The following is a 12,193-nucleotide window of genomic DNA, read 5'->3' on the forward strand; positions in this document are numbered from 1 at the left end:
AGCTGGATCGGAAATGGAGCACAGTGGGTTGATGCCCTGGCCTGAAGCGCTGGCATCCCATGTGGGCACTGGTTTAAGACCCGGCTGCTCCACTTCCGATCCAGCTCTCTGCTATGGCCTGGGAAAGCAGTGGAAGATGGCCCAAGTCCTTGGGCCTCTGCACCCGCATGGCAGACCCGGAAGAAGCTCCTGGCTCCTGGCTGAAGCGCAGCTCCGGCCGTTGCGGCCAACTGGGGAGTGAACCATTGGATGGAAGACCTCTCTCTCTCCCTCTCTCTCTGCCTCTCTTCTCTCTGTGTAACTCTAACTTTCAAATAAATAAATAAAAATCTTTAAAAAAGATGAAAAAAAAAAAAAAAGAAATGGAGCATTTGGGATTTGAACCGGCAGCCATATGAGATGCCAGCATTGTAGGCAGTGGTTTTACCTGCCATGCCACACGCTGGCTCCAAAAGTGGAAGAAGCTATCCTGTTAACCGCATAATGTATGATTCTATTTATATGACATTCATGAAAAAGTTAAACTATAGACAACAGATTCTGGTTGCTAGGAGTTGGGGATGGGGGAAGAGATTGACTACAAAGAGACATCATGAGAGGATTTTGGGGGTTGATGGGACTGTTTTGTATTTTGATTGTGGTGGTGGATTTTGTGTGCTCATATTTGTCAAGATACATAGCACTGTGCATGATAAAGGATGAACTTTATTGTGTATAAATTAAAATTCTTTTAATTATAAACATCCCCATAGACTAGGCAAAGAAATGGATAATCTGTTGCATTGTTTAGATTATCCTTGTTGTGTTAGTACAGAAATGAAATCTTCAAAAGAGTACTGAGGGTAGATGTAGTTGTTTATAAAGACTGACTTTCTTACTAGTTAAGTACTTCATTTATCTGCTTTATCCAGTCATTAATAGCCATTGAGTACCTATTTATATATTTTTTAGAAGTATCATTTTAACAGATAGTTCTTCTTGGTGACATATACAACTATTGGTTTAGTCAGAAAATGCTGTTTATAAATAATTCTTCCAAGAAGCTCAGAATTCTTAATTTAGAAAATAGGCTATCTGGCTTTCAGCTTTCTCTGGCATGTGTTTCCCTTTTTCCCAGTCCTACATAGTGGTATAGGTCAAAATTTTTTCCCAGTAAATACCAAACCTGCTTATATTTTTAAAAGTATTCCAAGCCAAATTACTGACTTATTTATTTCAAGTAATAAATATAAAAAAGTCTTCCAATTCAATAATTTGGGCAATCCTTTGTAGTTCATAATTACGTAATTTGACTTGTATAGGTATAATTGCTTATGATGTGTTCACAGAAGGTTCACATATCATAAGTTAGTGAAGGAAGCTTGATGTCAGTGAAATTTAACTGCAGGTTGTTCTTGTTAGTAAGGAGATTGCATTCACATTGATACTTCTTTTGGCTTAATTGAACTCACAGGCTTACTCTCTAAGGTTATTAGAAATACAGCGGATTCCTGGAAGCTAAAAATGATGAGCAATTTTAGCTGTTGTAACCAAGCAATCAAAGTCTCTTGAATTATTATACTTCTAGGTGAATGTTCCAAGATATCTTAAACTTTACCATTCTATAACATCGTTCCCATTGAATCTTCTAAGACTTAAGAGAGGGAATTTTTCCCTTTTACCAAAGTGATCCACCATTTGGAATTGCTTCTTCCTAGCTTCCAGACTCACATGATATGACAGTAGCAACAACAGTCTATTCTTATAACTTCAAATTGATTTATTCTGAATTTACATAATTCACAGCACCTATTATTATCCAGTATATAGGTGCCTTAGAGAATCTAGGTAGTCTAAATTATTTTAAGCTATCAAGATTTTTTTTTAAAAATATTGATATAACTGAGTGGTATTCTATTATTTATAAGTACTATGGAAAGAATTGTCATTTTCTTTAGTCATTAACATGTTTGCATTTTTCTTTTTAATGTAGATCCATGTTTGCTTTTTTCTTTTTGATTAGATGCATACAACCTTCCAAGTCTCGACAGTGTCCAGAATTATTACAGGTACTGTACTGAACAGAAGACAGACCACTATATGGAGCCTGTGTTACAAGCAGGTGCACTCAATTGAATGAATAAATGAAAACATTTTTTTAACATGCAATTTCTACATGAAGAACTTTTGGTAATTTAGAGAAGGAAGCTGTGTATGTATGTGACAAATTCAGTACTTTTTGTTTTTTGAAATTTTTGCTTTCCTTTCATTCTGTTTCAAATACTTTAATGCTTTGTGTTGGTCAGTGGTACTTTTATTTATTTATTTTTAAAAGTTTATTTATTAGAAAGGCAGAGTTATAGAGAGGCAGAGAGAGAGAGGGGTCTTCTGTCTGTTGGTTCACTCCCCAGATGGCCACAACTGGCCGGAGCTGTGCCAATCCAAAATCAGGAGCCAGGAGCTTCCGGGTCTCCCATGTGGCTGCAGGGGAGCAAGGACTTGGGCCATCTTCTGCTTTCCCAAGCCATAGCAGAGAGCTGGATCGAGGTGGAGCAGCCGGGACTCAAACTGGTGCCCATTTGGGATGCTGGTGCTGCAGACCAGGGTTTTAATCCACTGAACCACAGCGCCGACCTCAGTGGTACTTTTAATACTCTACAGAGGCTTCTTTTATCGTGTTTTTGACCATTGGTGCATAGCAAAAGCCATTTCAGTCAGAGTTTGATAGCCAAATCCCTGAAGCCAATGGGTTTTCAGAATGCTGGGGTGACTAGAGAGCCCAGTTGGTCACCCCTAGCTGCTGTTTCCTTCTTTCCCTCCTTCCTTCCTTCCTTCCTTCCTTCCTTCCTTCCTTCCTTCCTTCCTCTCTCTCTCTCTCTCTCTCTCTCATTTATTTATTTATTTATTTTATTTATTTGAAAGACAGAGTTACAGAAAGAGGGAGACAGAGAGAAAGAGGTCGTCCATCCGCTTCACTCCCCAGATGGCCGCAACGGTCAGAGCTGCGCCAATCCGAAGCCAGGAGGCAGGAGCTTCTTCTGGGTCTCCCACGTGGATGCAGGGACCCAAGGACTTGGGCCATCTTCTACTGTTTTCCCAGGCCATAGCGAAGAGCTGGATCAGAAGAAGAGCAGCTAGGACTAGAACCAGCGCCCATATGGGATGCCAGCGCTTCGGGCCAGGGCATTAACCTGCTGCACCACAGTGCCGGCCCCTCTCTCTTTCTCTTTCTTTCTTATTTATTTATTTGAGAGGCTGGTTCACTCTCCAAATGGACAGAGTTGGGCCATACCAAAGCCATGAGCCAGGAGCTTCTTCTGGGTCTCCCATGTGGGTGCAGGGGCCCAACGACTTGGGCCGTCTTCCACTGCTTTCCCAGGTCATTAGCAGGGAGCTGGATTGGCAGAGGAGTAGCCAGGACACAGACTGGCCCCCATATGAGATACCTGAGCTGCAGGCAGAGGCTTAACCTACTACACCACAGCACAGGCCCCGCTCTATCCTTTCATCCCATGTCATACAAATAATTTTCTTTATATGACATAAATGTTAAAAAAAAATGCTAGGAAATTTCTGAGTTAGAAAACCAGTTCTTTAGTTTCAGTGTGTTGAAATTCTTTTGGTCGCAGTTTCACTTTCAGTTCTTGGGTATCCATTGGCTTTGTTCTGCATTGTCAATCAGTAGCCAAGTGTTTATTGAGATAAAGGAGTTAATGTGTAAAAATGTGGACTCTGTCTTCAAGGAATTTATAGTCCAGCTAAGGGAGAAAAGGATTACATAGGAAATGATTAGAGGAGAGCATGAAGGCAGGGCTAATGGGATGCTGGATGATTTAGTGCCCATGATAATCACCATGAGAAGTCAGAGAAGAGAGACAGTGGGGTGGACATGGGTCATACTTTGTAAAAGAAATAAAGTGGTGTCCAGGCTTAAAATATAGCTTGCATTTGGAGAAGTAAGAAATACCAAGGAGTGTATTGTAGGCAAAAGGATAGCCATGAACAGAGCTTTGCAAGCTAGAGGAGTTTGGAGTGTGGAGACGGGGGATGGCAGTAAAAAAATTAGTTTCATGAGAATGAAGATTCTTACTGAGGACTGGTGTGATGCTAGCTAGATAAGTAGCTTAGAGCAAGTTTATGGAAGTCATAACTAACAAGCACAGACATTTAGATATGATAGGTAATAGTTCATAATCCAGTATAGATTCTTTAGGAGACAAGTAACATAATGAACACAGTATTTTGTACAGGGCAGTCTCACAACAGAAAAAGAAGAAGATAGGAGCAAAAAGGAAAATCTAAGGAGAGATTGGAGTTCGTGGGTCAAATAGGAGATCCTACTCCAGTCCTGTCTGATATAGGAAGGGCCTGAAATGTATAGAAGACATCTGTCTGTACAAAGTCCTTTTTTTTTTTTTTTTTTTTTTTTTTTGACAGGTAGAGTGGATAGTGAGAGAGACAGAGAGAAAGGTCTTCCTTTGCCGTTGGTTCACCCTCCAATGGCCGCCGCGGCCGGCGCACCGCACTGATCCAAAGGCAGGAGCCAGGTGCTTCTCCTGGTCTCCCATGCAGGTGCAGGGCCCAAGCACTTGGGCCATCCTCCACTGCACTCCCTGGCCACAGCAGAGAGCTGGCCTGGAAGGGGGGCAACCGGGACAGAATCCGGCGCCCCGACCGGGACTAGAACCTGGTGTGCCGGCGCCACTAGGCGGAGGATTAGCCTGTTGAGCCACGGCACTGGCCTGTACAAAGTCCTTGATATGGGAATGCTGACATCAGCTTGGGGATGCCAGATCAAAAAGCTTTGATTAACTAACTACATTTATATGATTGGAGTCACTGTAACTTGGAAGAAGAGATTATTCTCTTTTGTTAATGTGAGACAGGGAAAGGATAGATGAAAATCTTTCTTTTCACTGTTTCTTAGATGGTGACTAAGGACATAGTTATGAGACATTTTCAAAGAAGAATTACAGGACTTGGAGTCTGAGTAGTTACTGGGAAAGTAAAGTGATTTGTGACTTTTAAGTTTCTTTTATATTTTTTTTTGTTCCTAGCCATCTAAACAATCTGAATTTAATAAATGACATTTTGCGAAAGAGACACATTTTACAGAAATGTAAACTTAAGGGAAAAACATTTTAAGCTCAATCTTAATTTTTTAAAATTTATTTATTCATTCAAAAGGCAGAGTTATAGAGAGAGACAGGGAGAGACTGAGAGAGGGAGAAAGAGATCTTTTATCTGCTGATGACTAGATTAGCTCAATGGCTGGGGCTTGATCAAGCTGAAGACAGGGGCTTTTTCTAGGTCTCCTAGGTGGATGGTGGGAACCAGAGTGAGTACCTGGGACATCTGCTGCATTCCCAGATACATTAGCAGGGAGCTGAATCAGAAGCCGAGCAGCCAGGATTTGAATTGTACACAGTAAAATAAGTTTCAAATATTAGTTGGGAGATATGCTAACAAATAATTGGGGTGGGGCTGTGGCACAGCAGGTTAACGCCCTGGCCTGAAGCACCGGCATCCCATATTGGCACCGGTTCAAGACCTGGCTGCTCTACTTCCAATCCAACTCTCTGCTAGGCCAGATATATTTAATACCATTTTTTGAATTCTGCATTTTGGCAGTCTTTGGGATCTTTTTTGTATTTCTATACTATCATTTTATTCTTCTTTAAATGTTCTATACACACAAGGGATACTCTCTTTTCATCATACATTTGGTAAAATTTTTTAACATTAGGATATGGCATTTAGCGTGCTACTTTGTTTCTAAGTACTCCAATTATTTGTTTTGTTTTATTTATTTTTAGGATTTATTTACTTATTTGAAAGTCAGCGTTACACAGAGAGAGGAGAGGCAGAGAGAGGTGTTCCATCCAATGGTTCACTCCCCAGTTGGCTGCAATGGCTGGAGCTGTGCTGATCTGAAGCCAGGAGCCAGGAGCTTCTTCTGGGTCTCCCACACTAGTGCAAGGGCCCAAGGACCTTGGCCATCTTCTGCTGCTTTCTCAGGCACATTAGCAAGGAGCTGGATCAGAAGTGGGGAGCTGGGACTCAAACTGGAGCCCATATGGGAAGCTGGTGCTGCAGGCATTGGTTTAATCTGTTATGCCACATTGCTGGCCCCCAATTTTTTTATTTATTTATATATGAGAGAGAGATAGTGTGAGTGCTACTATTCATTGATTCACTCCGCAAATGCATGAAATAGCTCTAAGCCTGTTAGGAGCTGAAGCCAGGAGCTGGGAATTCAATCCATGCATTCATATGGGTAGCAGGAACCCAACGCCTGAGCCATCATTGCTCCCTGCTAGAGTCTTCATTAGCAAGAAGCTGGAATCAGGAGCTGGAGCTAGGAATTGAACCCAGGCACTGAAATATGGGATACAAGGGTTCCAAATGATGTCTTAACTGCTAAGCTAAATGCCCATTCCCATCATGTATTTTACCCTCTTCTTTCAGATAGGTATATTTTTGTTTTAAGATTTTATTTATTTATTTGAGAGGTAGAGTTACAGACAGTGAGAGAGAGACAGAGAGAAAGGTCTTCCTTTGGCTGGTTCACTCCCTCCCTAAATGGCGCCAACGGCCAGAGTTGCACGACTCAGGAGCCAGGAGCTTCTTCTGGGTGTCCCACATGGGTGCAGGGGCCCAAGCATTTGGGCCATCTTCCACTGGTTTCCCAGGCCATAGCAGAGAGCTGGATTGGAAGAGGAGTAGCCGGGACTAGAACCGGTGCCCATGTGAGATGCTGGCGCTTCAGGCCAGGGCTTTAACCTGCTGTGCCACAGTGCCAGCCCCGAGGTGTATTTTTCTTAAAAATTCTCATCTTTTTGTGAAAGGCAGAGAGACACAGAGAGAGGGAGAAAGTGCCTGTTCAATGGTTCACTTCCCAAGTACCCCAACAGCCAGGGCGTTGCCACATTGAGGCTAGGAGGCTGGAACACAATCTGGGTCTCCCACATACCCAGGTATTTGAGCCATCACCTGCTGCCTCCTAGGGTTCACATTAGTAGGAAGCTAGAATCATTAGTAGTACTAGGATTCAAACCCAGGCACTCTGAAATGGGATGCAGGCATCTTAACCACTGAGCCAAACACCCACTCAGATATTTATTTATTCAAATTTGTTACTCATTTTATATGTTTGAAAGGCAGAGCAAGAGAGAGAGAGAGAGAAATATCTTCTATCCTCTGGTTCTGCCTACAAGAGCTGGGACTGGGCTAGGCTGAAGCCGGAAGCCAGAAGCCAGGAGCTCCTCCATATGGGTCTCCCGTGTGGCGGCAGAGTCTCAAGTACTTGGGCCGTTGCCTGCTGCCGCCCTCGCACATTGGGACTGGATCCCAAGATTCCAATATGGGATGCAGGCATCCCAAGCAGCCACTTAACCTGCTGTACCACAACCTCTGTACCACCCCCACCCTCCAGATGTATTTTTAAATGATTGAATTTTAATGTGTCAATAAACACAGCAAGAGAAACAACTTCTGTGAGATAGCAAATCCTGAAAAGAATGAACAAATAAATAAATAGATACAAATTTTCATGTGTCAGAGAACCCTGAAATGGAAATTCATTACCAAGAAGAGAGGCAATAGAATTAGTTGACTTTGTTTAATATAGGTTTGACTGATTTTTCAGTACTGATTATAATGTTTATGTAATATATTTTCTTTGTTTATATTGATGGCTGTTGTGGTTTAAATATAGCTCCCTTGTAACACATTAAGTTTCAGAAGTCTATTTGTATTTTAGAATATGTCTGTTAGGTTAAACATTATTTAAGACACTTAGACAAATTATGATACCAACTTTTCTTACGATGTTCTGCCATTTGAATAATATAGGTATGCCCCTAATAGAACGTATACTTTCCTAGTCATTTATTCCACAAATGCTAAATGAGGGCCTACCCTGTTAACATCCTTTTTCCCTGCTCTTCACTCCTTAACTTTCTGGACTTGAGCACTGTTGACATTTAAGGAGGTTTGGACTGTCATTACTACCTGTGGACCCAGTATATTTTTAGGAACTGAAAAAGATTTACTCACCCAGTCCTAGATGAGCAGTATATGACTACTTCATCTTTGCAAGTCCTTTTTGAGAACTAAGCCTTTCTAGTCCTGTTTCAAGAAGTAAACACCTTTGGTGTAGCGGGTAAAACCTCCGCCTGTGACACCAGCATCCCATATGGGCACCAATTCAAGACCTGGCTGCTACACTTCTGATCCAGCTCCCTGCTAATGTTCCTGGGAAAGCAGCGGAAGATGGCCCAAATGCTTGGGCCCCTGTACCCATGTGGGAGACCTGGAAGAAACTCCTGACTCCTGGCTTTGGGCCTGGCCCAGCCCCGGCTGTTGCAGCCATTTGGGGAGTGAATCAGCAGATGGAAGATCTCTGTAACTCTGACTTTCAAGTCAATAAATAAGTCTTTAAAAATAAACAATAAAAGGAAACACCTTTTATATGCAGAGACTTCAAAAAGTTAATGAAAAATGGAATTAAAAGATAAGTTTATTCTGGTACAAAAAAGTTTGAAATTCATGCATAATTTTTTTTGTAACATTTTCCATGAAGTTTTTGAAGACATTTCATATTTCACTACCCCCAGAATTCACCTGGGTAATTAGTAGGCTCTCACTAAAGTTTTAAGTGATTGATAAGTACTATTTCACTGGTTTCTTATTCATTTCTTTTTCAGTACTTATTGGATTGCCTAAAACAGCCTTTTTATTTCTCAGCTTTATTTGGTGACCTTATATTTGATTATTGACAAATTAGCTTGCACATGGCTTTGAAGACAGGAGAAGAAAATCTTTGAAATTTCTTTTAATCAGTTTATCCATTGTGGATCTAATTTAATGTATTTCTCTGTCAAATCAGCAAATTTGTTCTTGAGAAGGAGGCAAAATCTAGTGTGATATTAGGGGAGGAATGTAAATTGACCTTGTCTTTTAATGGTTGCACTACAACTTTCCTGTCTTGTATTTTTTAGGAAATATTCTGCTGTACGTAGGGATGGCTCTTTCCATTATGTCCACAGTACTCCCTTTGGCAACTATTCTTTCATCTATGTAGACGCCACCCAAGATCCAGGGCCTAAGAGACCCTATAATTTCTTTGGGATTTTAGATCAGGTACAGTAAAAGTCTCACTTCCCTTTGTAGCTTACCTATTTTTTATTTTTTCCACAGATACATATGTATCACTTAAACTTTCCTAGGTCAACAAGTTCTTATGTACAAATGCTTAAGAAAAATTTTATTGTGGTTCAGGTATAGCTCAAAGTTGTGCTACTTCAACCATGTTATCAGATATCCCTGTTCTTAACCCAAAATCTGGGGAAGAAGCACCTTCTATTTTGTATTTAGTCAGTAAGCATTTGTTAAACATGTACTAAGTGCAATATGTGTTTTGTGAAGTGCCTGGCATATAGCTTTGTGTAATGTGTGTTATAATACTAAATTCCTACACTTGGCCGTTCTAACTAGTAGTCTATTTTTTTCATAAGTAAGGACAACAATTAAATTAGTTTCTTTTAAAATATTTTTGGCAAGACTAGTTAAAACTATAGCTATTTAACTAGTAAAACTATATACAACTGTCTATACAGTTACATTATCAACTTCTCCTTATGTCTTGGCCCAACAAATGCCAACTCATCATTTAATGAGCACGTATACCTATCTAAGACATATTGCCCATATGTAACTGTACAAAGCTGATAAGATAAAGTCCCTGGCCTCTTATTTAATCTAGTGGTGCAATATACGTCCAGTACAAAAATAACTATAATAAACATCAGAATCTGCTAAGTGGTGAAAGAGGTTAGGAGTTATATGATGGTTCAAAAGATCTTTTTTTTTAATGTTAAGATTTATTTATTTATTGGAAAATCACAGTGATAGAGAGAGGGCAAGACTTTCCAGGGATGGGCCAGGTTGAATCCAGAAGGCCAGAACTCCATTCAGTTGTCCCACTTAGGTGGCAGGAACCCAAACCCTTCAGCCATCATCTGTTGCCTACCCAGTTACACAAACAGGAGCTGGATCAAAGTAGAGTATTCAGGACTTGAACCAGACACTCCTATATGGGATGCAGGTGTTGAAAGTGTCAGTTTAACCTACTGTGCCGCCATGCCTGCCCCTCACACCCTTCAAAGGGTCTTGAAATCAAGTTGAATGTTATATTGTCAAATGCATTGTGTGGTTTTCAACATTTAAATTAATGAAGTTAGATTTTGTTTCCTACCAACCAAATTTCTTTGGTCAGAATGGAGTAACTTTTTTTTTTTTAAATGAATTACTTATTTATTCGAAAGCATCATGGGGGATGGGGAGAGAGAGAGAGAAAGACTCTTCCATCTGCTGGTTCACTCTTTACTCCCCAGATTGTCACAATTGCCAGGGCTGTGCCAGGCTGAAGCAAGGAGCCAGGAGCTTCGTCCGGGTCTCTCACAAGGACCCAAACACTTGGGCCAACTTCCACTGCTTTTCCCAGGCAGCTGGGATCAGAAGTGGAACAGCTGGGACATGAACCAGCACCTATATGGGATGCTGGCATTGCACACAGTGACTTTACCTGCTGTGCCACAATGTTGGCCCCAGGTTAATTTAATCAAAACAACTGGAGTATTATAAAATGCAGATTCCCTGGTGTTACCCCATACTTACCAAATTAGAAACCCTGAGGGTAGGGGTCAGAAATTTAGGCTGTAAGCTCTTTACAAATCTGTTAATGCATATTTATGTGCAAGTTAGGTTTTGAAATCAACTTTATATCATTTATATATAATGAAACACTTATTTTATATGTTTGAAGAGCTTTGACTGATGTGCATATTCGTGATACCACCGCCACAGCCAAGAAATAGAACATTCCTACCCCCTAGAGAGTCTCCCTAAACAGTCTATTTCCACCCGTTTGGAACCACTGACTAGTTTTCTCTTAGTATAGATTAGTTTCATTTGTTCTAGAGGTTTATATGAATGAAATCTTAGAGTGTGACTTCTTGGGTGTGGCTTCTTGCGCTCAGTCTATTTCTGAGATGCACCACAGGGTTGTGTGTAGCCATAGTGATTTCCTTTTTATTGCTGAATAGTATTTTTTATAGATATGCTGCAATTTGTTGATGGTTTCTAGCTTTTGGCTGTTGTAAGTAAAGCTGTGATGAAACATTTAGGTACAAAGTCTATCGGTGTAGACACAGCTGTGTTATTTTAGAAAATTTAGTTTCTGGGGCTGTGCTGTGACGCAATTGTTAAGCTGCTGCCCGCAATGCTAGCATCCCATATGGGCACTGGTTTGAGTCCTGGCTATTTCACTTCTGATCCATGTCCCTGCTGATGTGCCTGGCAAAGCAGCAAAAGATGCCCAAGTGCTTGGGCCCCTGTACCACAATGGGAAACCCTGATGGCTCCTGGCTTTAGCCTACCTCCCCCTCTCTCTATCTCTGGTTCTCTGTCTCTGGTTCTCTCTCTCTCTCTGTAACTCTGCCTTTCAAATAAATAAGTCTTAAAAAAAAAAGATTTTGTTTCAGTTGCCTCTTTATTAATTAAAATGTGATATATACAAAGCTAAAACTATTACTGGTAACTTCTTTATTTGGTTTCCTTATCAAATGGTGGTAATTCCTACCCTACTTATTCCAGGTACTTTTAGTATTTTTATAAATAAATTATAATGTATGTGAAAATAGCTTGAAACTTACAGAGGTTCAAATAGGCAATTCACTAGTAGGGTTTTTGCCTTTGATACAATATAATTATTATAAAATTTGAGAGCAGTTGTTTAAGTCAATTGACGTTAGATTTCAACCTCAGCCCTAATAAAAGATGCTTCCCTCTTTATCCCATTTCAGAAGCGGATGGAGGACCTCTTATTACTGTCCAAGGAAAGTAGTCAGAGCAACCACACGATTTGGTTTGGACACTTTACAACATCCACTATCCTTTCTCCATCACCAGGAATCCGGTCAATAATGAGGTGAGACGGCTTCTAAAATCAAAAGTGTTGGCAGGGCGCCATGGCTCAATAGGCTAATCCTCCACCTTGCGGCGCCAGCACACCGGGTTCTATTCCCAGTCGGGGCACCGGATTCTGTCCCGGTTGCCCCTCTTCCAGCCCAGCTCTCTGCTATGGCCCGGGAGTGCAGTGGAGGATGGCCCAAGTGCTTGGGCCCTGCACCCCATGGGAGACCAGGAAAAG

At 41.1% G+C, this 12,193-nt stretch overlaps 1 protein-coding gene across 10 annotated transcripts in view; it reads left to right on the forward strand.

Annotated features, from left to right (window-relative positions):
* The window catches only part of TMEM62 (transmembrane protein 62), a 37,566-nt gene that overhangs the window by 2,496 nt on the left and 22,877 nt on the right, over positions 1–12,193 (forward strand). For 5 of the 10 annotated variants that reach the window (XM_070054081.1, XM_070054084.1, XM_070054082.1 and 2 more), the window contains exons 3-4: positions 8,982–9,123; positions 11,847–11,971. In XM_070054081.1, the coding sequence (XP_069910182.1) occupies positions 8,982–9,123; positions 11,847–11,971 (267 nt within the window). Of the gene's footprint in view, positions 1–1,972; positions 2,049–8,981; positions 9,124–11,846; positions 11,972–12,193 lie in introns of all 10 variants that reach the window. The other 5 variants (XM_002717952.5, XM_051822043.2, XM_008269116.4 and 2 more) reach the window with 3 other exon arrangements.

The sequence above is a fragment of the Oryctolagus cuniculus genome, chromosome 12 (assembly GCF_964237555.1).
Source record: "Oryctolagus cuniculus chromosome 12, mOryCun1.1, whole genome shotgun sequence".
NCBI classification, from domain to species: domain Eukaryota; kingdom Metazoa; phylum Chordata; class Mammalia; order Lagomorpha; family Leporidae; genus Oryctolagus; species Oryctolagus cuniculus.